The following is a 24,311-nucleotide window of genomic DNA, read 5'->3' as shown; positions in this document are numbered from 1 at the left end:
ATACCAATTGAAAGCTTACATCGTGGGCTTTTCCATCCATGTATATAACTCAATTTCACTTTTTTGCGACATAATACCCTTTTTTGTGGAGCTGGTCACAAATGGTACATTTGTTTAAAACAGCTTCAATCTTTTCAAACAAACCCTTGCATGGACAGGTTGGCTGGTGTAGGTGCTGAGGTTCACTGGGAACTGTAATTTGTCACGACGCAAAAAATTAACCGCGTTTTGCCTGAAATTTACTCAATTTTATAATATAATTTGAACCCAAATGAAGGCAATACTACAACATCTGCATGTGTAATTGTTTGTGTTTTTTGGTGTATTTCGAGTAATTCTAGGGATTTTGTCAGATTTTTGATGATTCTGACAGATTTTTGAATTGCATTTAGCAGAATTTGGCCATGACTTTACGGTCACCCTGACAGCGAAAATATCGTTTGAAACATTGCATGCATGCGCTATGCATTAATCGAAGGCCAGGGCGCACGCAACATTCCTGCTGAAAAATGGCACTCTTTTCCTCTCCAAACACCGATCTGTTAACGCAGGGTAGCCTCATTGTATTTATGGAGGTTTACCTGTATTTTCAGGGTTTATACTCTGTAATGGCTGTGACGATTTGTTTTTTTCTAATGGGTTTGGGTTACCGTAAGGCGCGATGTGGGTCAAGAGCATGCATCATTGTGCTTGGTGACATTGGAAGGAGTCCCCGTATGCAATACCACGCCCTTTCCTTGGCTGCAGTCAATTTTGATGTGGAGATGGTTGGTTATGGAGGTAAATTTAGCTCTTGAGCCAATCTGAGGAAAGAATGTTGCAACCTGATGCTGCTTTTTTTCTTTACATATCATCTCAATGAAGCCAGGTCAGTCATTGCAGAGACTAGCCCCATAAATGTGACCTACTAGGCCTACGTGAAATTTCCAGATTCCTTTGCACACGTTTGTGTATCAAAATTTCAACATGAAATTTCACAAAAATTAGACATCTGAAAAAGACAGCACTTTCTGATTAGCCTATAAAGAGGGTGAGTATGCTTCTAAAGCAAAAAAAACCTACAAACTAAGCCTAAACGTGAAAATCCAAATTTGGCAAAGTGCGACACGTTTGTTTACGGTGGTAGTCCAGTAAATTGGCCACATTTATGGGGCTATGCAGAGACTAGACCCGTGAACAAGGCTTGTAAACTACGCCACGCTGTTGTGTATTTCTGAACCTGGCGAAATTGTCCCTCTGACTCCCTCCATTACACACACTGGACGTTATTTTGCAAATGTAATAAGTACTCACATACATACATGTATGAAGCTGTCTTGAAATCTGTTTGTACACCAAAACTTGCATTTGACGAAATTTGAGGAAAATTCTGGCCCCGGTTTATGAAGTCCTGCTAGCTGCCATTTTCTCCCAAGTGACGCATGCGCATTGCGTTTTATTGTACCGTCCTTCGTATAATTCGACGGCTGTTTACTGTCGCAGCTAAAAGAGACATCGTTTTAGACAAGTTTCAAGTCCTTTCCTTTCTCACCGCACCGCACGCGGGCACACATGCGCCCACGTGCATGTGCGCACACGTACACGAGATGAGCCGAGCAGCCAATCGGGTGCGGGGTTGTTTTTTTCGGGGTTGCGACATGAAACAGCCGTCAATCTGTCCAAGCGACTCGTCCGGGGTCATTTGTCAGGGTCACTTGTCGGGTTAAAATGAAATTTCTACACGTTCGTATGGGTCTTTACTGATGGGCAAATTTCGTCGAAATTACACAGCCTAAACAATCGGACGGGCAAATTTTGATTTCTAGGTGAGTACTCAACACCCATACGGAATTATGTATGTCGGATCGATTTCGCTAGGTTTTAAAATACACAACAACGTGGCGTTGTATACAATGCCACGTTCACGGGTCTATGCAGAGACATGAATCTGGGACTGAGAAACATTTCCAATTTTGTTAGGAAATACTTTGAAATCTCTCTTCACTCTCCATAGACTTTGTCGCGTCAGATTGCAACATTCTTTTCCAATTGGGATATATAAAACAACTTGGAAGTTTTCGGGTGATTAAAGGTACAGTCCTTCATTTGTCCTACACAGTCCTTCAGGGTTGCGATCCTAAGTCCTAGAACTATGATGCTTCGCGGAGCATAGTTCTAGGTAGCTCTACTGAGTGGAGCGTTGAACTACGGTACCCTCCGTACAAACAGTTCAACGCTCCACTCAGTAGAGCTAAGTTCTAGGAGTAGGTTACGATGGGATTACCCTTGTCCGAGTAACTTGGACACAACTTATCGCCTTTTTAACATTCGGACATGGTCTGGCGATAGTAGGGTCCAAGCTAATCTGTATATGCCGAGCAACACAATTTTGTCCTTGACCCAAAAACCCAACATTGCCCAACAAAAACATCAGATTTCACTCTCAAAATGGCCTACAAATTACTTGATACGCCACCTGAGGTACAAGTAGACATCGATGATTAAGATGCATGGTTGTACTGAAGTTTACTTACAATCTGCATGAAAAGTGAAATTTCCCGTTCAATTCCGAGAGCTCCCCTCACGATCGTGACCACGTTTAATTTCCGACTCGTGTTAATGTTTGAACGACGCGATATTGTCTTGGATCCACATAAAGTGTTCGTAATAATGATCCTTCGGTATAGCGATTTTGAATCGCCGGTACCCTCTTTTGACCAATAGTGAAGTGGCATTTCCCGAGGCGTCGTCACGAAACTTTAGCAACGGGTGGTTTTCCCTTCTATTCCTTGGTGAAGTTATAGCCATCTATCGCTCTTCAACATTCAAACACGATGTAACTATTTTTTTTGTGTTAATCTGTTGACTTTGTTCAACAACAATGTTCAGTACATTTTGTACATTAAAACCGGGAGCCAAGGATGATGTTCGATATAGCCGAAGGTTCGATATAGCAGTGTTCCACTGTATGTAGCATAGACGTGTCCCGAAGAGTGATGTCATGATTAAGCCATCATGGGTCACATGATGTCACGTTAAATATTAGTAGATTTAATCTTTGAAAATCAATAGAAAATCAACCGTGAGAGACCTGATCTTGAATTTTTTGGGAATTGATAGAATTATCCAGGATCTTCATTTTATCTCATGTGTGCCAAATCACGTTACCCTTCCTTCTGGTCCAAACCAGAAGTGCCTTATAATTTGGAAGTGGAAGAAGATGTGAACTTGCTTTCAACGCTGTTAGTGTTTTGCTAATTTTCAGATTCGTTTGCACACGTTTGCATATCTAAACTCTAACACAAAATTACACGAAAAATAGAAGTCTGAAAAATGTGGGACTTCTTTTCTATTGCTATAACTTAAAAGAGGGTGAGTATGCTTCTAAAGTATAAATAAACTACAAAAATAATGACCACGCACTCGCACAACATGTACATGTACTTTGCAGCATATAATCAACCCTAGTCAGTCAGGTCGAAAATACCCCCTGTAACCCTACATGTATGTCCTAAAATCAACGTTTTCTTAAACCTAAGACTGTTTATATGCAGGTTCAAAGCCTCATGAGGATCTTCTGAGAAATGATAAAATCAAGCTGCGTCTGATGTCCGACCCACCAAATCTTCCTTCTAGTAAGTGGGTGCCTTAACATTCATGTAAAGTGTTAAAAATGTAGATATTAGGCCAAGTAAAACAAAATACCAGTTGATCCTCCCCGCTTGCTTCCTTTTTTGAGGCTGCATCAATTTTGTTTTTATTTTATAAATTTCAGACAGGCATAACATTTTTTAAAGATGTTTCAGAAGTTGCTTCTAATAGCTTGACTAATGTTTAATGAGCACATTAAGAAGGTTTTGTGGCCATCAACTAGTAAAATCAACAAGTAAAATAATAAAAAGGTGCTCATCCTCCTCTTTTTAAAAAACCCGGACGATCAACTGCTGTTATTTTTTACTTGGCCTTATTCAAGTTTATTTCACTTCAATTCCTACATAATACATGCACTACAAAATTTCTTTGTTCTAATACCGGTACATGTAATATTTTCCTATTTGTAATGCATTGATGGAATGATTTGGAATCACTTTTTAAGACATTGGTTAACCTCTGAAATTCTGGTATTGCCAAAATTAGTTGTTAGTATTTTTCAAAGGTCTTGGTCATAGAAAATTGGCTGATGTCTTTCATTTATGGGAAGCTGTTGTTACAGTTATTTTTTTGCCTTGTCTATTTCCAATAGTGAAAAATGCCATTGAATGTTGAACCATTTTGTTTGTGTACATTGTGTCAGTCGCTGATTTACACACTATGTAACATTTGTAAAATATGTCACAATGTTTATTGAAATAGTGGTGTATGTGGAGCTGCACCATCGCTTAGATTTTTGTGAAATCTCCTTGTAATGTCTTGACTTTGCATCTTTTCTTATTTTGACAGTAATCCCAAGACTCTTGAGATATGTGTTCAAGGTGATTTGGCAATCAATGCAGCTTGTTTGGGTCATGCTTGTTCAGCTGCAATGGCCCTCCCATGTGTTAGTCCAGGTAAACGTACACAAAATACAAGTCATTGTAACCAATAACATTTAGTGGCCTCATTTTCAACATAAGACCAGTCATAGGCCATTTACCCTAACCATCTCAGATTGCTCTTTATATAACTGACATACAGATCCTTGTCATTTGATTGGTGGAACTCACATCACGTGACATTCGTTATTACTCCCATTCACGCCGGGGCTGAAAAAGTCCCATTCACCCATGGGGAATGGGAAATGACGCAGTATTTGTGTGCAAATGCATGCTGGTGTGTGCGTTGCACGTAGCGCGTATTGTTCCAAAGAGCCAGCCATACAGAGTTGGGTTCAAACATTTTCGTGAAGGGGTGGTTTAGAAGAGAAATACATTTTCCACCAATTTTGTATTGAAATAAAAGTTCAAATATTTCAAATGACAAGGATCTATGTCAGTTATATAATACAAATATTGAATGGCTTTAAATTGTGAAATGGGAGGAATATTACCTGTTGCCTATCCCGCAGTCTTCTGACCGTGGGGGCACCCCTTGAAGACCTGTCAACCAGCTTCCTCCATCCCTCTCGATCCTCGGACTTTCTCAGGGAGTCACTCAGCGTCAGGCCTGTCCACTCCGAGATGTTGTCCTCCCACCTCTTTCTCTGCCTGCCTCTCTTTCTTCCTCCTTGTACAGTGCCTTGCAGGATCGTCTTAGCAAGTCCTGATGATCGTGAAATGTGCCCATACCACTTCAGTTAGCGCTTTTTCACTGTGGTCAGGAGATCTTCGTAGGATCCAATGACTTGCCTGATTCTGGTCCGTACCTCCTCGTTGGTGATGTGATCTTTGTAGGAGATGCCAAGGATCTTTCTGTAGCATCTCATTTCTGTGGCCTGTATTCTCCTCTCTAAGTCGGCTCTTACTCTTAGAGTCCAAGTTTCACAGGCGTAGAGGAAGACGGATATGACCAATGAGCGCATTAGTCTGATTTTTGAGCTGAGCATGATGTTCCGGTCATTCCAAATGGGCTTCAATTTTGTCGGCGCTGCTGTTGTCTGCGTGATCCTGGAGCATATTTCTGGTTTAGACCCTGATCTCTCACAACAGATCCCAGGTACTTGAAGCTTTGGACAGTGTCAAGCTTCCTGCCGTTGACCGTGATGTCAGTGGTGATGCCGTTGATACTGTTGGTCATGAGTTTGGTCTTCACTGATTTCCATGCCATAGGATGAGGATGTTTTGTCAAGGCCTTCCACTAGTTTGGCAAGCTCCTGTTCTTCTCCAGCTAAGCCATCGATATCGTCGGCGAAACGCAAGTTGGTGACAGTCCTGCCTCCGATGCTGACTGTACCTTCATGGTCTTCCAGTGCGTCCGTCATGATTCTCTCCAGAAAGATGTTGAAGAGTGTGGGAGATAGTAGACAACCTTGCCTGACTCCAACTGTCGTCCTGAACCAGTCCCCTGTGCTGCCGTTGAAGTATACTGCATTGGTGGCCTTGTCATAGAGGTGCTCTATTACCCTGATCAAGTTGGCACTGATTTTGTACAACCTCATGGTTGCCCATAAGGCTGCATGCCACACCCTGTCAAATGCTTTCTTGAAATCCACAAATACGTGGTAGAGGTTTTGCTGGTGTTGTAGATATCTCTCGCACAGTATCCTGAGGTTGAGTATCTGTTCCGTTGTGCTGCGCCCTGCTCGGAAGCCTGCCTGCTCCTCGGCAACGATCTCTTCTGCTTGCGGCTTTAGTCTGTTTAGCAAGACTTTCAACATGACTTTGCTTGGATGACTTATAATGCTGATTGTGCGGTAGTTTTGACTCTGTTGTAATTGCCTTTGTGGGGAGGGTAATGATCAATGACTGAGTCCATGGTGTCGGCCATTCTCCTGTCTGCCAGATCTTGTTGCAGATAGTTGTTAGGGCAGTAATTACGGCCTCTCCACCTGCCTGAACCAGCTCTGCTGGAATGTTGTCCACTCCTGCCGACTTTCCTTTTTTCAGTGATTTCACCGCTGCCTCCACTTCTTCACGAAGGATGGGGTAGTTGTCGGTGTTGGTTGCTGGAGGGACATTCAGTACCTCTGGGTCACCTGTGGCTCTGTGGGTGTACAGCTCTGAGCAGTATTCTGTCCATCTCTTTAGAAATAATAGAATCTCCTGTTCTTCTGTAAGACAGTTTCCTGCTTTATCCTGTATGGTGGTAACTCGCCCTTGCTTTGTGTTTGTCAGGTGTTTCACAATTTGATAAGCTTTCTTACTATTGTTCTTTTGTAGGTTTTCCTCAATGTCTTTGCACTGTTTTTCTATCCAATTCTCTTTTGCTTTCTTCATGCCCTTTTTGACTTCCTGATTAACTGCTTTGTACTGCTGTGCCCCTTCTACTTCATTTTTCTTTTTCTTTAGCTCTCTCCTTCTATCATACAGATCTAGGATATCAGCTGTGACCCATGGTTTCTAGACCGGGTGATGTTTGCCAAGGATCTCACTGGCTGTCTCGGTCACCGCTGTGTTGAAGGTGTCGATGAACGCATCCAAGGCTGTGTCATCCACATCAGCATCAGCATCAAGGATGATGAGTGGTGCAAATTTCCCTCCAATCATTGCTTGGAAGGCTTCTGCTACTGCTGGGTCCTTCAGTTTCTCAAGGTCAAACTTCATCCTTGTGTTGCTCTGCTTGTTGACCTTCTTTAGGTGGAGCTGGAAGGTCATCAACACCAGATCGTGGTCACTTCCTATATCCGCTCCTGGGAAGCTTTGTGTGTTGGCCATGTTCACACTTGTTTGGAAGCGTCTCTTTACCATGATGTAGTCGATGTGGTTGTGGTGGTCTCCACTTGGGCTGTGCCATGTCCATCTTCTAGATGCTTTATGATGGCCAAATGTATTCGTCATCACAAGATCGTTGTATGTGGCAAATTCCAGGAGTCTCAATCCTCTCTCGTTGGTCTCTGCATGTGCCTCTCCAGTTCTTGCAAGCATCCATTCCTACCTTGGCATTCCAGTCGCCTTGTACAACCAGAATGTCTTTCTTCGGGGTTTGATCCAAGACTTCTTGTAGCTGGTCATTAAAGTCTTTCACCTCCTCCTCATCGTAATCAGCCGTTATGGACGTATGCCTGGATGATGGTGGTGTTGAATGGAGTTGCCCTGAGGCGGATGGTGATGAGTTGGCTAGAGACTGGCCAACACCCCATGACTGTATTCACAACGTCCTTGTGAACAAGAAGCCCAACGTCGTGAGCATGTTTATCCTCTCTGCCACTGAAGTACAGCTTGTGGTCTTCCAGTGTGGATGTTTCCCCAATGTTCTTCCATCGTACTTCACAGAGTCCAAGAATGTTCCAGCGGTATCTGTTCATTTCGTGAGTGAGTTCTTCTAGCTTGCCTGCTGCTCTCAATGTTCTCACATTCCAAGTGCCAATAGCAATGCTATTTCTGGCACGAATACTGTTGTTCAATGCACCAGTCGCATACTTTCCACCTCGGCCCTGATGCGCAGCCGGAGGCGCGGCCCTTGGTAACCCGGGCGACGACCAATCCGGTATGGGTTGATTGCTGATTATCATCTTCATGAGGTGTGTCTAGGGCAGGTGTCGCCTGGTGGTGCCCAACCCTCTCCAGGCCTGACCACAGCCGATGTCCTCCAACTAGGTGGCTCGCCTTGGTCACGAACATGTGGCCGTTAAAGTTCGTCTGGGAACTCTTCCGCCCTGGCCGGTGACCATCTTCGTGGAGGTCCTTCGCCCAGTGGTGTCATGTTAACACCACCCCCTCACATGGTTTAGTCCGCCAGCTGAAGCGGTTTACCAGGGTGTGGCGCTTGAAGCCAACACGTGAGAGATTTAGGGGATGGGTGAGGACCAATGATGCCGACCCACTCATAGAGTGCAGCGTGGAAGACAACCAGAAGTACTACCTCTCCCCAGAGCCCCCTACACCCCATCGCTCGGTAAAATCTGGACTTTTCCAGTTCACCCGGCTTCACCTTGTGAAATGGAAAAGTCCAGATTTTACCTTGCGATGATATTCCTCCCATTTCTCTCTGAGCCACTCAATATTTGTATAATATCCACCATGAGTCTTTGGGACATTTTGTGAAATGGGAGACATTTGCGACGTTGGTGGCAGCAAACATACATGATTTTCCTCTGTGCACGTCCGGACAAACACATTCAACAGCTAGCCGTGAGTGGGTCTGTACGGTCTGACTGGGCCTGGGCCAATTACGCACAATGAACCATTTGCCGTATGGCCGTATTCAGAAATGCGAGTACTTGTACTCGTACTCGTACTCGGAAGTACAAGTACTCGTACTCAGAGACCCGTTCTTGTACTCAGAGGTACAAGTACTCGTACTCGTACTCGGCAACCTAAGTACTCGGCAGTACTCGGTACTCGGAAAAAAATACTCAACTACAACACTGCTTTTTCCATTGTTTGCGTCAAATTGGGCATGCGCGCTTTAGCAATAAACATGACGTAAACAATTGAAGAAGGACCACTGCTACCAACGTCTGAATAAGTCTCCCATTGAGAAAGGAACCAACCAACCGCTATGACAGATTAACCCTAACAGAACTCAACCCATCAAACCCAACAGTATGTTTTGTTGGAATCTGTCAGGATGGGTACAGTACCCCTAAACTGACAGTCTTTTACATTGGGTTGGCACACCTCCAGAAATCAAAGTCAGAAATAAGTGTATGCAGTTTCCCATATGGTGTTGGAATTTGCCAGGATGGGTATGGCTCCTTGTAAATCATGCTAGGTAGTTAGGGTTAAACTCCCAAAACTGCTCATCATAGCTGCCTCATTATATAGGCGAGTGGATTAAACCAAACATTTTGGGTGAATTGCAACTAGGGTACTACCAGCTAATATTGGTATTTTTTTTAAAGTTGGGACCCTGAGTAGTTCAGAAATAAAAATTACCCGGAATCACTTTGGGGGAACATGTTCAAATGACGTCATCAGAATAATTGCATTAGTGCAATTAATTGTGACCCACCCCAAAGAAATGAGGCACAAGTTATCAGAGCTACTATTGCATTACAGGCCTCTTAACAGAATCTCGCACTAAAAGCTACAAAATGTCTATTAAGCATTTTTTTCACACTGGGGTTTCATATGATTTAAAAATGGTAAATTAAACTATTGATTTTGATGCGTGAACGGGCCTGAAAATCTAATAAAAAGCAATCATGATTGTGAGCAAAACGAATGTCAGTTTTTATTAAATTTTTAGATTCTGTTACGATGCTGGAAGTGCACTAAGTAACTCTGACGACTTATGCCTCGTTTTGTTGGGTTTGGTCACAGTTAATTGCAAGAGTGTGGTCATTTTGATGACGTCATTCAGACATGAAGCCCCAAAGTGATTCTGTGTAATTTTTATTGCTGAACTAGTCAGGGTCTCTACTATCAAAGAAATACACAAACATAGCCATGGTTGATGTTCTTTATTCTTGGCAGAATCCACCAGCCATCCCGACGTTAGCAGTAGCTTGGCTGTGTAGTCGATTGTATGGCAGTAAGTTCATGATTGACTGGCACAACTATGGCTTCACTATACTTGGTCTGACACTGGGAAAGGATCATATGCTGGTGAGAATCACCAAATGGTGAGTAATCAAAGTCCTACATACAAAGTAATCCAAAATAAATCAGTCTAAATCAAAGCAATTCACAATACAGTGAAACACCAAGCATTTCTTAAGAAAAAGCAAAGTGCTCTTAGGCATGTTAGGAGGAAATGTGTACAAATTTGTTTGGAATTTGGGGAAAACAAAAAGAAGAAAAAAGTACAGTTAATTTTTGTTTAATACTTGAGCTGTTTCTACCCCGTGATGATGTGCTGTGTGTGTCTATAGTGTAAGGGAACCAGGCAGTGTTTCCCCTTGGTTGCTGGTGGGTGTGAGGTGGTAAAAGAAATTTGGTAAAAAACAGACCCTTTATATTCAAGTCCTGAGGGTCAGCTACAATATGTTTCTGAGCCGTTTTCTGCAAATTTATGATTTTAATAAAGAATCACATGGCCTTATTTCAAATTGTTGGTAGAGGGGAATGGCATCACCAAAGTTTTTGATATACATCAGTGAGGATGTTTGGGTTTTAAAACTTCTTAAGTTTTTCACCACATCTTCATCTACCATTCGCAACATTAAGCAGTTTCAGGTTTAATACGTCATCAGTGAGAAATTTCATCAACATAATCTTCAATATATTGAAGACAAAAATATATGCTTCTTTAACCCTTACCCTACTAGACCCTCCAACGCATGCCAATATGTGCCTCAAGAAAATCTCCTATGTTTTTTGCATGGCCCTCCAATATCTGCCATGTCATTTCAAGGGTAACTGGACAGGCACTCCAATACATGCCACAGAGAACAATGAGAGTCCTCTGATAACAAAGTGAGTGCCCCCAGCTGGTCAGTATCAGGCACCCTCCAGGGCCTCCAACTCCTGCCAATTGGAGCCTTCACAGTCAAGATAGTTTATCCTCCAATTAACTGCAGCTGGAGGGCATTGGCATAACCAACTGACATGCAGTAAACTACCCTCAGAGAGTAAGGGTTAAAGAAAGAATTGTTGCAAGAGGGCGCTGTTATGAACCTTTAGTTCAAAAGATATGACTTCTGTGGTGTTCAAAGACACTGTAGGGACAGTTGAAATTCTCCACAACTGTCACCCCAGACACACAAGGATGGGGTTTATGGGGTACTTGCATTGTTCTTCCTTTATCCCTCTTCTTTAGAATTTCCCTTCTGGGGTACCGTTTTACAAAGGCCAACTTGTGGGGTACAATCGTTCCCTTTGTGTTAGCACCCCATAAGGTAGCTCTGGTAAAGAGCTGCCTTACATACATGTATACTTGTGGGAAGACCATTGTTTCCCTTATTTTGTTCTCCTTTGTTCCTATTGAAATCTCAAACTCCAAAGCGTTTCCCTCATGGGATAGATAGATTTCTCAAGACTTCCTTGTGGGGTCTATTGTTCTATTGTGTTTTCTATGTATACATGTACAGGCCTACTTTACATACCTACTGTGGACATTCTTTTGTCTTTGTGTAGTTAAGAAAAAAAACAAAGAAAAACAACTTAAGCCCTGTCCGCACTGGACTTTTTTTGGTCAAACTAACCGAGACTATGGGTACTTTTCCCATTTTAAGTCCAGTGCGGACAGCCTAGGACGTTTTCCTCTCGGTTACTTTTCCTGAGTCCAGCGGTTACTTTTACTGGCCAACTGCTGCCCAGGAAAACTTCCCACGCGCCCAGGAAAACTGACCAGGTCACTTTTCCCGAGACGATAAGTCCAGTGCGGACAGTGCGAGTCGGTAAAAGCGGCTCAGGAAAGCGTACATCCGGCCCGAGCGCCCTGTTATGCATACAGAGACCGCACGAACCTGCACGTGCAGTGGCCGAAAATTTTGTAGAAACACGCTGCGGTGTATCATCAAGTCCGAGCGGTAAAATCTCGTTAAAATATATATTTCAACGGACAAATACATACACAGAGAGAGATCACGTTCTCTGAGAATTAATTTGCGGAAAGTCTCTTTCTCCACCGATGTATGTTATTTTCTACGATCCAAATTCGTCCTGATACGCTACTGAGTCATGCACGGAACATCATGGTCCGGTACCGTACGTAGGCCGTAGTCACTGGTTCCTGGCCCACATCATAGCTTCGATTCTGTAAGCATGCGATGGGAACCAACGAATACTGATGGCACTGCTGCCGCACGGAACATCGTACAGCAGCATCACAAATGCATCACAAATGCATCACAAATGGGTCAGAATTATAGGCCTTCAGTTTTCGTCAAGATTTAGCGTGTCAAGATGAAATCATATCGTGTAAACAATTATGTTGTGCATGCAAATGGCGTGTGTAATATTACTGTGCGTATCGGCGGCTGAAAATGTGATCGGCAATTTGTTTTCTGAGTACGGTGAGTCATTATACTGACACTGTGACAGCTCGGTTACTTCCCCCACGCGGTCTGGGTAAATTTTCCCGTGTCGAAAGTCCAAGTGCGGACAGTGGTCACATTTGACCATTTCTCATTTTACCATCGTCTCGGTAAAACCTTCCCAAAAAAAAGTCCAGTGTGGACACGGCTTTAGTTTAATCTCACTGTGGATACTCTTTCGACCCATTCTTTTTATCATGATTTCCCTGAGTGTTCCTCTTTATTTTGAAACATATAACCCTAATTCCAAAATGCCTCTAAAACTGTTTTCAGAGAGGGGGAACCTAGTGTGGACGTGGACAAGCCCACACAACACTCACACTTCCTTCACTTACGAGCACACACAGTTGCATTTTACCATTATATCCGAGGACTAGGCATTGTGTTTCCCTTTGTCCCCATAATACAACACTCTCTCATAGACTAAGCACACACACTTTTCGAGGACCATTTTCAACAAAAGATGTACGTTAGAGTGTGCACTCATACCAAAAAAAATGACAACCCACAATTGTAACACATTCTGCATTTGTTCAGGTTTGAAGGTGTGTTTGCTAAGTGGGGTGATGGACATCTGTGTGTTACCAATGCTATGAAAGATGATCTGACCAAGAGATTTGGACTCAAGAAACCCATAACTCTCTATGACAGACCTCCTAAAGTCTTCAAGGAAACACCCTTAGAATCTCAACATGAGGTAAAGGAAATTTGGTGCAACTCACTCTTTTATTCTGGACTAAAAATAGAAATACATGTAATCAATAGCCAATGTGTCCGCTACTTATTTATATTATATTTTGTCTTAGAGAAACTGTTTTTGAGCAAACTGTAAACTCCTTTTAGAGATCTTAGTCATGAAATACTGTCATGAAATGCGATGATTTGATTTTTTTTTTAAATCAATGAATGCCTCTTCTTAATAATAGTGTGGTTGTTATGATTACCTGGTATTGTTTTACTACAAATTATTTTTTAATGTGGGCTCCATGCGCAAATAAGAGGGGGCGCGTTTTTACCACTTTTGAGAGCCCCATGGACGGGACACACCGCGTGCACATACTGGTTCGTATAGCGAGAAGTCGGCAAGACATATATTACTCTGAATGTGCATAAGGCAATTCCTTTGAATGTCTCACCCAGTGGTCTCCCCCAATTCTCCCTTTCTTGCCAGTGAGGGGGTACTTGTGCACGAAGCTCATAGCAGCCAATAGTTTCACTTATTTAAACAAGATTGTGTATTTGCAGTATTTATTTTTGTATTATCAAAAGTATAAGGTCATTTGATTTTACTCATTCCATTTCAGCTGTTCACACGATTAGCTGAAGATTATCCGGTATTTAATTCAGCTGAGAGTATATCAAATGCCACAGCCTTCACAGAACGGACCTCATCAGGAGAGATAGTGAGGAATGGCAACCGTCCTGCTTTGATTGTAAGCAGTACCAGTTGGACAGCAGATGAAGATATCTCAATCTTGCTGAATGCATTACAGGGTGAGTTAATGATAAGTGTGTTACAGTGAAATGAACTGCAAGTTTTTATTTTACAAATAACGGTGTGGGCTTTAGTTTAATCAATTTACTTGCAGTGTAATTCGTTTGCAATTATCATTTCCAAACAGATGTCAGAGTGTTTGATTGATTTGGAAATATAATGTTTCTCTTGATTTAAAAAAATGTAGGCTGTTGGAGAAAGTTTTTTTCCCAATTTTTCTGTGTGTGCATACTTCTGTACATTTCAGTTGTGTTCACATACAAAGGCCAACTTAAAGGGAATGTACAACATTTGCTTTTGCTGCAATTTTCAGAAATAAATGGATTTGGAGGATTAGTATGTTATAGCAAATATTGTTAAACTGACTTGTTTCACGTTTTGGGCTTGTTTATGCTGGAAAAACCAAGAAAACCAATAATTTTTTTGTAGTCTGGTTCCCCGACCCCACTTAAGATGAAACGGAGAAACGTAAAGACTTTGGGGAATTGTAAGGAATTGTAAGGTCAAAGAATCACTCTAGCAGGTTTGTACCCCTTCACAGGTGTGTAATCTATTGCAAAGAAAATGCGGAATAACTAAATATGAAAACAGTTTTTGAAAAAGCCAGTGTTTTCCAACGCTGGTCAGCCGACCAGCGTTGGAAAAATACAGTTTTTCTTGAAAATGTCAGCACACCAGGAGGCACGATTTTACAGGATGCTTTAGACTGTCAATCCCTAACAATTCAGTAAGGTATTTCGTGATAATTTGATCATTTTGTTTTTTGATGTTTGCAAATGTTGTATCTTCCCTTTAAGCCCTTCAAAATTTCAGTGAGATTGCGTGATGTTGGTTTTTTTGCCCCAGCCCACCACTGGGAAGTTTTCAAATTTAGAAAATTGGTGTCCATGGTGCCGGTGTACAGAGTAAATGTACAGTCGGCTCCTGTTATTACGAAAACGGTTAGGACAAAATTCCGGTTATAACAAACACATGTATCTTAGGTCCCGGCAAAATTGTGCACATTTCTATGGGGAGAAATTCGCTTAAGACGGAATCAGACAGTACAAAATTAATGTTACAACGAAAGGTTTTGGCGACCCCGTTGCGTAGAAAGCATTGTTAGCGACCCATTTATTACGAAACAAGTCAGGTGTGTTTACAAACACAAATGCCCCGCAACCGTGACTGTTCCCATGACATAACACCTATCTTTTAACATCAACTGACATGTACATGTACTTGGGTCACATGGAAAGTTCACTGACATCATTAGTGTTTTCTGTAGGTTTTATATGAATTAGGCCTAATCCCTATGATCTCAGAATAAATACAAGATTTCCATTGTTTTAGACACTGTGACCTTGACCCTTGACCTTTCAGCCCCCAATGCAATAGGCTTCTTAGGATTACCAAGAACAATCCACAAACCAAATTTGAAGTTCACAAGTAAAGTATTTCTAAAGTTATCACGCTGACAAAATTTCTTTTGTTTTAGCCACTGTGACCTTGACCCTTGATCTTTTGGCCCCAAATGCAATAGGCTTCTTAGGATTACCAAGAACAATCCACAAACCAAATTTGAAGTTCACATGTAAAGTATTTCTCAAGTTATTGCGCTGACAAAATTTCTTTTGTTTTAGCCACTGTGACCTTGACCCTTGATCTTTTGGCCCGAAATGCAATAGGCTTCTTAGGATTACCAAGAACAATCCACAAACCAAATTTGAAGTTCATATGTTAAGTATTTCTCAAGTTATCACGCTGACAAGATTTGTCCGGACACACACACCCACGCACGCACACCCCGACTTACGTTACATACCTTGTGTGGACATTGCTTTGTTTTCGTGTAGTTAAGAAAACTCGGTACAAAAAATAACTTTACTTAAACTGTGAAAACTCTTTTAACCCAATTTGTTTTCTATGATTCCCTATAGTGTTTCTCTTCATTCTGCTACAGATAAACCTAACCCAAAAATGCCTCTAAACCTGTTTTCCAGAAAGGGCAAAACCTTATGTGGACACGGCTTAGTCCACATAACGTTAACACAACCTGCATTATGTGGACCTCTTTTGTTCACAAGTCCACATAGGGTATGTAACACAAACTCACACCCACCCACCCACGGAAGGACAAGGCGGAAACAGTATGCCCCTTCGGCTTCACTGCGGGGCATAAAAATTGAAACCACAAAAGCTGTACTTCACAGCCTTTTTTTTCTTTCAGACCTAATCTGAAAGCAGCATAATTACGGTCATGAAAGGGTTTAGTCAGTTATTTAATCTTGCAGACACCGTGGTATGTTCACTAATCACGCGTTGCGGTTACCAACAAAGGCCTGTGAAAACATGCTGATGATACCATGATACAATGATACCCAGATGGCAACAGGAGAAACCATCAGCCGGAAACAATCACAGAGTACGTGACATCTTCTGCACCCAAGTTGACATGGACGATGAGATTTACGTGGACACGCTGCTAGCTAGGACAAGTTTGTCCGAGGCAGGTTTCAATGACTTAAGCCAACCCAACATATCCAAATGGACTCTTTTTTTTTTCAGTTAAAAAAAGAGATTGGCATATTGGCAAATAAATTTTTAAAAATGAAAACACACCAGATCAACAATTTTCCACCAAACCTTTATTACCCAAAAACAAATCCTGCGCCATTAAAAAAAGTCTCAAAATGAAAATTATGTCATATCCCCTCTTCGTAACCTGATTGAACCCAATCCAAATTTGGAAACATGAACTCCTAAAATTGGCCTAACTATCATTTTAGCACATACCACAGAAAATGTTTGTGAATTAAAATCCAAACAATGCCTTCGCAACATGCAGCAAAAGATATCGGCCCTTCCCGTTCGGTATATTTTGACAAAGGCAACCGCTGGGAAGAAAATGATTGTCTCGTCACTGCATTATGCAGACCGTACGCAGAGGATTGTGGGTAATATATGGTGCAAGCCAATAAGATCACATTGCTTCTGTGACAAAAAATTTCATCAGCCATTATTTTCCAATCACGATGTACCATTAAGACATCATTGCTCAGGAAAATGTCTCATGAGGGCGCTTTCTCATCAGCTGGTACAAGCAAGCAAACAAGTTTGCATTTTGGATCAAAACGTGGAAATTACATGTAGAAATGAACCAAGGTCTGAAGGTCTCTCGGACTTAATTTTTGCTGGATTAAAAATCAGAAGAGTTTACTTACGCTGAACAATACGGTCTGGTTGATTTAAGGGTCACACTTCCGCTGGCGGTCGATACGTTGACTCCGTCTTCAACCCTCGAGGTTTTCATAACTTTATTTTTTCGGTTTTTTTTCTTCAAATTTACATATCACAATCAGAGTGTGCCATACATTTTACATATTTTCACAAACCCTTTTTATTTTGTTTGATAGTTCTACACACCCAACACTATGTTCTATTCATTTTGATTACGCACGTGAACATCATGCACGTTCATAGAGCTAACACAAAAGTGAACAATGGGTTGAAATCTATTGCATCGGATAATACGAAATTCAGATATAACGAACATTTTGACCGGGTCCAGCGGTTTTCGTAATAATGGGAGTCGACTGTACATTCTGTGCATTATGTGTATGCAACTATGCACTGTTGTGTTTAATGTTCGTGTAAGTTCTGTCCCTCTTGTTGGAATACTGTAACAGGAATCTTGTGGATGCAGATGTACCTTATAGATGCTGTTTTAGAGTCCATGATGCTTCTGAATTGTTTGGCTTTCGAACATTTTATTGGGGTGGTCATCCCAATTTGAATTTTTTTTATTTTTTAGGATTTTGGTTAGCCAGGTTTGAAAGGACATTTAGAAAATGTGTTTGCTTAATACACGTATCAAGTTGTTTAGGGCTTTTTGTGTTGTGATTTCTTTCCAAGAATTTGACAAGGCATATCAGGATGGTAAGAACTTACCCCACATAGTGTGCGCTATCACTGGCAAAGGACAGCAGAAGCAGCATTATCAAGATATCATTGGAGGCATGTCATTGAAGTCTGTCAAGTTCTGTACACCATGGCTTACCGCGGAAGATTATCCATTGTTGCTGGGTAAGTCAGCAGGATTAGAAATACAATTATAGAAATTAACAAATCCATAATTTAGCGGTGTGTCTGTGTTGCCTGATTCACTGTTTAATAAGACAAAGCTGTTAGTCCATGACATGAGCCTTTTCATGAGACATTGAATATCAACTGATTTAAATGTGCAGTTTTTATAATTGGGGCGGGACGGTCATTCCATGTTAAAGTGCTTAGTTATTCAACTTGATTGGTAAAGTTTAAGAAGAGCTAGGGATGACATGTTTGATCTCAATTCATTATGACTGGCTAGGTTCATCTGACCTTGGGGTATGTCTTCATACATCATCAAGTGGCCTTGATCTACCAATGAAAGTTGTAGACATGTTTGGCTCTGGACTTCCTGTATGTGCAGTCAACTTTCAGTGGTATGTTACATCATCAATCATATCTTAACATTAGAGAGTTCAAAAGGATTGCGTACCTGTTCTTTTATGTTATGCAATGCCTGAAACAATCCCTGTCATCTGATAAGACCGGCCACACTGCAAAAATAGAAGTTCCATTCCACGGTCACACTACTTACCAATCAGATGACGAGGATTTATTCAGGTGTTGTATGAAACAAATAATGAATGTTTTACATTCGTGCAGTCGAAAGAATACTTTCATTCAGTGAAAGATGAAATGTTCCATTCCATCTGTCACCTCATAAAATTATTCTTACCATTGCACTCATAAACATGTGCTGCTTGTATAATACTCACTGATCTGGTACACGGTACCCTGTGGAGACATATGCACAAAAGGGAAGAAAAGATTGTATACGTCTCCACTGTAATTTCTATTAGTGAATACGTCTAAACAAGGTTATCACAAAATAGATATATGGATTTTACTAAAAAACTAGGAATTTCCAAGGAGTGTTGATCCGTCGCAAATTGAAGTATTTCAGGCCGAAAAAAAAAATTTCTGCTTCCGATTACATGCCTTTCAAAAATAGGGTCGGTCGGTTGAATTTTTTATATTTTTTTGCCAATTTTTTTTATGCAGATTGAATGGGGTATTCAATAATATGCGAAGTTTTAACCTGAACTATTTCCATTGCACTACGAAAGCTATACACAAAATGGCCACGAAAAGTGAATAAAACCTACCTTAATTATTGTCCATATATTAACGTTTGATAATTCTTAAAAAATAATGGAAAATTCAGGCCGTTCGCACCATATGCACATTGCTAGTCAAGACGGGAAGCTGGCCAAAACTCCGAAGTGTGTGATGCACTGTGCATGTGTGGCCCGCGGCATTTTTACGATATCGAATCCGACCAGTTGACAGTGCTTGTGCCTAATGTATAGCCATGCTAGCGCTAGCGATCGCATAGCCATGACAGACTGGTTACCACACTTTCATCATGTTTTCTGAATTGGCCCCTGCGCGGCGCGGCGCGGCGGGAACCAGTCGTCACTGCATTGAGCAAGGTCTACGCACGTTATTATAGTCACCATGACATTGAATTGCGAGGTACATGTATGATGACAGATCGCGAAGCGAATTTGGTTTCTTTTGAAAAAAATTGCGAATGTTAGTAAGAAAACAAATAAATACAAGCTTTTTTTTACGCAAATGGGTTGTTGAGAGGTATTTTGTGAAGACAGAAAAGACAACAAGCTTTTATTTTTATTTATTCAATCATTATTATTTATTTTTTTTGGAATTGCCGATACAATTTTTAGGGTCGCAGCCTAAAAATAAGGTCGGTCGGGTAACCGGAAGCAGAAGTATTAGTTTTTTTTGGCCTTATGTAAGGGATATTAAGTCCGAATTTCAACCCAGGAAATTATTTCTGGTTAAAATAGGAGCATTTTGAAAGTACACTTTCAAACTCGAAAACTTTAGTACATAACAAAGAAAACACTCTGCAAGGATGCAAATTTCAGTATGTCTATTGTGTGCAGAGTTTTGCCAACTATAACGTATTCTGCATAATTCTTCATTCCAGTATTATTTGCTATAAATCAGTCACATATCTGCTTGCTATTACCTTTAGCTAATGTGCATGTACCATCCATTAGGGAACACATCCTAAACAAATTGTGTGAATTTTTACTAGCTTCCATGTGGTGTACCTGACTAAGAAGACAAACAATTCATAACATTTTGGGAATTTGTGTTGATATGCAACAAGGTACAAAATAGCCAAAAGAATACGTTGCGATGATATAAACGAAAATGTGCTTAGAGGGGGTGGTCCACAATTGCCGGTGTTTACATACTCAGGTTGACCACTGTTCTGTTTTGGCTGGTACCCGTTATTGTTTTATGCGTAGATTACCAACATCAAATGGCGATAGCGCAGCAGCTTAGTACAAAATGTCGATGCGATTATTGTTGGACACTGTGCACATGTATGGGATTCTGGAATGTTCGAAATCCCATGGACTCAAATAAAGTGTACAAATGTGTGAGTATGAGCATAGAGCAAGGACCCAAGGAGTCGGAACTCTTGGGCGATTTACATTTTGAACATTAACATACCAATCCCTCGGGAATGTCTATAGCTACAGCACTGTGACCGCAAGCCTCGACCATTCAAAGCGTGAATGCCAGCGGCCTTTGAACATGATGATCGTCGCCGCCTTTTTAGTTGGTAACCAACAACCTCCCTATATGCTGCATAATAAGTCATGTCACGTCGCTGCTCTTTTTTGAAAAATATATTTTACGACAAGATAGGTTTTTACAACTGCGCAGTTGTTAGATGTGACTTATGAACTCAAGTTAGCAATGTGCAGTTGTTGGTGCTTAAAAGCGTTATCTGTCCCTGTAATTTGGAGATAAATTGGATTTCTTTCAGATAAGTTTTCATGTATTTTCAGACATTTTAATTGGCAATATATCATTGATGAAATGTGTTTTTTTGGAAAATTTCACAAGTTTTCACACTAATGGTACAGAGCATTTTGTTCTTCATGAAATGATTGTTTCAGTGATGTTGACCACATTGTTAGCCAGCATTAGCCAACTCCGAACAAACACTTCAAAATCATTCATTTTTAGCGATGTATGACAACTGCGCATGCATATTTACCATGGTACTGTCTACGAAGCCATGCAAACTCCTTTTTTTGGCATTAGTGAGCGTGGATCTCTATTGTGTCGAGATTAGCGTAGTGAGCAACTGAGCAAGCTGGCCGCCAGGTGCTTTCTATTGTAGCTTTCGAGCACGGCGACCATCATTTTACTTTTGAGGTCTTGGAGTACGAACTCCTTGGGTCCTTGCTCTATGGTATGAGTGAAAAAAAGTTGTTGACTGTCAGGCTGGCAACCTGGAACTTTTGGTTGTCCGACAAAATATTTTTGTTGTCCTGGGACATCAGGCAGCCGATTTTGCAAGCCCTGGTTAACCTTAGTCTTCCAAATGATGTGACGTCATCAAACCAGAAGTTTCATGTTTTCAAACGTTTTTTACTTCATGGTGAACATTTATCCTCTCTGAACTGAATCAGCATTCAGTTTGCACATTTTGACTGATGGTTTCATCAAACCAGAAATAATGTAAACATGTTTGTAAAATCATAAATGTATACTGAAATTTATCATAACCCAAAAGCTCCTTTTTTTTATGAAAACAAATACATTGTAGTTCTACTCCAGAGGCTGAATTTCGTGATCCTGTTCTGACAAAACAATATTAACAACTTAACTGGGCAATGTCCAATGATTGAAATAGTTGTTTATAGCCCGATCACCCTACAATTGTAACTCGACAGACGCGAATCTCTAGTTATCATTATATCCATTATGTTTATTTTTGAAAACAGCATTGGTGAGTTAGTGAAACACAAGGAAAATGGTTTGGTGTTCGATAGTGCTGGGCAGTTGGCAACACAGCTTCAAGTAAGAGATCTTTTTATTTCAAATTTATAAGGTTTTGATATTAGTGAAAAGCAAAAAGAATCACCATCTACATGTATGTGATAAAGTGGGTTCTTTCTGTTTAATTTTAAGTCTACTGGCTCTTTTTGTTGGGATTGTATTGACTAAGCAGAAATATCTTAAATCAAGACTTACCTATATGTACACACATGTACTTGTAGGAACACTGATTTGTTGGCTTGTGTTTGCAGTTACCCTTTCTTTGTTGCCCTGGAATATGAAATTCAATTCCAGGAAATGTTGACATGTTTCAGGACTTAATGACATTACCCAGATTGTACCACGTTTCAGGGATGCCTCTGGTTCCTTCGCAAAAATGAAATCATTCTGACCCTTATTTCAAGGGCGGATGGGGGGGGGGGAAGGGGCCAATGGGGTCCACCCCCCCCCCCCCAAAAAGTTTTTGTTTTTGCAATGAAGGCATGCACTGCGCACACCACCATCTTTTCAGATGATCAAGGATACAAAAAAAAATTGGGGGCCCTTAAGCGGGCTCTGCACCCCTCGCTGTAATTTTTGGGACCCACTTTTTGGGAACCAACAAATTGTTTGGAACTTGGAAGACCAAAAAAATTAATGTGTTCTGGATCCGCCCTTGCCTTATTTGGACAAGAGATAAGACTTCCTCCCAAATCTTGATATTCATCATACCCATTTCGCTAGATAGAACTGACTTGCTAACAAACCCTGGAAAGACATCAATTACAGGCGTTGACAAGCAGCTTGAAGTTTGCTCTAAGTGCTTTACTTTCAGTTTAAAATGACAAGATTGTTGTGATTGACCTTTGAGTTCATGGAGTGGTTCATTCAGTCATAACGTAGATCAGTTCCAGAACTACAATGTATCTGCTACTCTTTTTCTTTCTTTCAGGAATTGCTTGGAGGTTTTCCACAGGACCAGCAATGCCTTCAAAATTTCAGGAAAAATTTGCAACAATTCCAGTCAGAAAGATGGGAGGAAAATTGGGACAAGACTGTTCGTCCAACTTTGTATACATAAAAGGATTAAAAATGGATGGTTTCTTGTCTGATTTAAATCTGTAAAATGTGTGTGCTCTCGTAAGACTTTCAAAAAATGGAAACTTTACTTTGATTGTTTCATCTGCAATCAAATTTGATTCAGATTTCTTCCGCAGCAACTTTCTTTTTTGGTCGATGTTTCTTTACCATCCATGCCATCAGAATGCTTGTAATACACAATTGACATACATGTAATCCTCTAGCTAACTCTCTGGAATTCAAAGGGTACATTATTTACGGTACTGTATGAATAGATTTATTCATTCAAAATGAAGCATCCATAGGCTTTTGCAGAGTACTGAAAACATACTTTAATTTTTTTTGGCTTTAATTTCCTAGCAGTAGCATATGGTATTTTTCGTTCATTCATTTGTTCAAAGTGAAGACCCCAAGAATGGCTGATTGCACAAGTGTTGGTTATAGCACACATGCACAGACATACAAACAAATAATTTGTGACATTAAATTCTTTGAAATACCAATAGTGACCAGGCCAAATCAACTTCAAAAGGCCCTCGTGACAGGTAAACCCAGAGCAAGTTCGCACAAGAACTATTATTAACCATAGTTGGACTAAAGTTAGCCCAAACTCTGGCTAGTCGACGATGGTTGGACTACTCTAGTCAACTATTCAGGACCAGCCTACCGCGGCTAATCGCGCCATGATTTATAGCTGTCACAATCCATACAATAGGTTACAATTGTATGATGTCAAAGTTTCCCGGTGATTGGCCGCCATTGTAGTGGGCAAGCGTTTAGTTAGCAACCACGTCATTGCAAACTAGAGTGTAGGGCTTATTTTCACACTCAATTATTTATCAAGTGTAATAATAGTCACTACCTGTGTACAGTTGTTATAATCGTGTTGGCTCAGCACTTTTCTATCTGTTTTTGCCATTCATCACAGCTTTAAAGTCTTGCCTAGTCTTGCGCACCGTGTACATGTTTGCCTACTACTATCTTTGCCAAACATTTTGGCTAGGTCCGGTCCGGCCCAGTTTGTACTAACGAGAGTGGACTGTAGTGATGCTGACTGTCTGCTACCCAGATGTAGGCCGATTCACATGATCAGTGAGACAGCCCAAGTTCACATATTCAGACCAGCGTTACACAGGTCCACTACAGCTGCAATTTTGACAGCAGCACTTTAAATTTGTGTAAGTCTTCTGTTGTTTGTACTTAAAAGTTTCAAATACACTAATCTGATTCTTAAAAACAGTCGTTTTATCAGTAAATTTTGATTCTTCATATTGTCTTATGTTGAAATTATGCATATAACTTTTTATAAGATTGGTTTTAGTTGGTCCATTTTAAACCACCGTTAGTGTTTTCATGTAGTTTGTT

The 24,311-nt window shown here is 40.9% G+C and overlaps 1 protein-coding gene across 1 annotated transcript; it reads left to right on the top strand.

The window, feature by feature from the left end:
• The first annotated feature begins 430 nt into the window (after positions 1 to 430).
• On the top strand, positions 431 to 24,311 carry LOC119734954 (chitobiosyldiphosphodolichol beta-mannosyltransferase-like). The gene is made up of 10 exons (XM_038208609.1): positions 431 to 780; positions 3,534 to 3,614; positions 4,420 to 4,526; positions 9,972 to 10,120; positions 13,013 to 13,172; positions 13,780 to 13,969; positions 17,865 to 18,035; positions 18,319 to 18,433; positions 21,833 to 21,908; positions 22,819 to 24,311. The coding sequence occupies exons 1-10, from the start codon at positions 510 to 512 to the stop codon at positions 22,945 to 22,947; spliced, it is 1,449 nt and encodes a 482-aa protein (XP_038064537.1). The 5' UTR covers positions 431 to 509; the 3' UTR covers positions 22,948 to 24,311.

The sequence above is a fragment of the Patiria miniata genome, unplaced genomic scaffold (assembly GCF_015706575.1).
Source record: "Patiria miniata isolate m_02_andy unplaced genomic scaffold, ASM1570657v1 HiC_scaffold_28, whole genome shotgun sequence".
In the NCBI taxonomy this organism is placed as follows: Eukaryota; Metazoa; Echinodermata; class Asteroidea; order Valvatida; family Asterinidae; genus Patiria; species Patiria miniata.
This window is presented reverse-complemented; position numbering and strand designations above follow the sequence as displayed.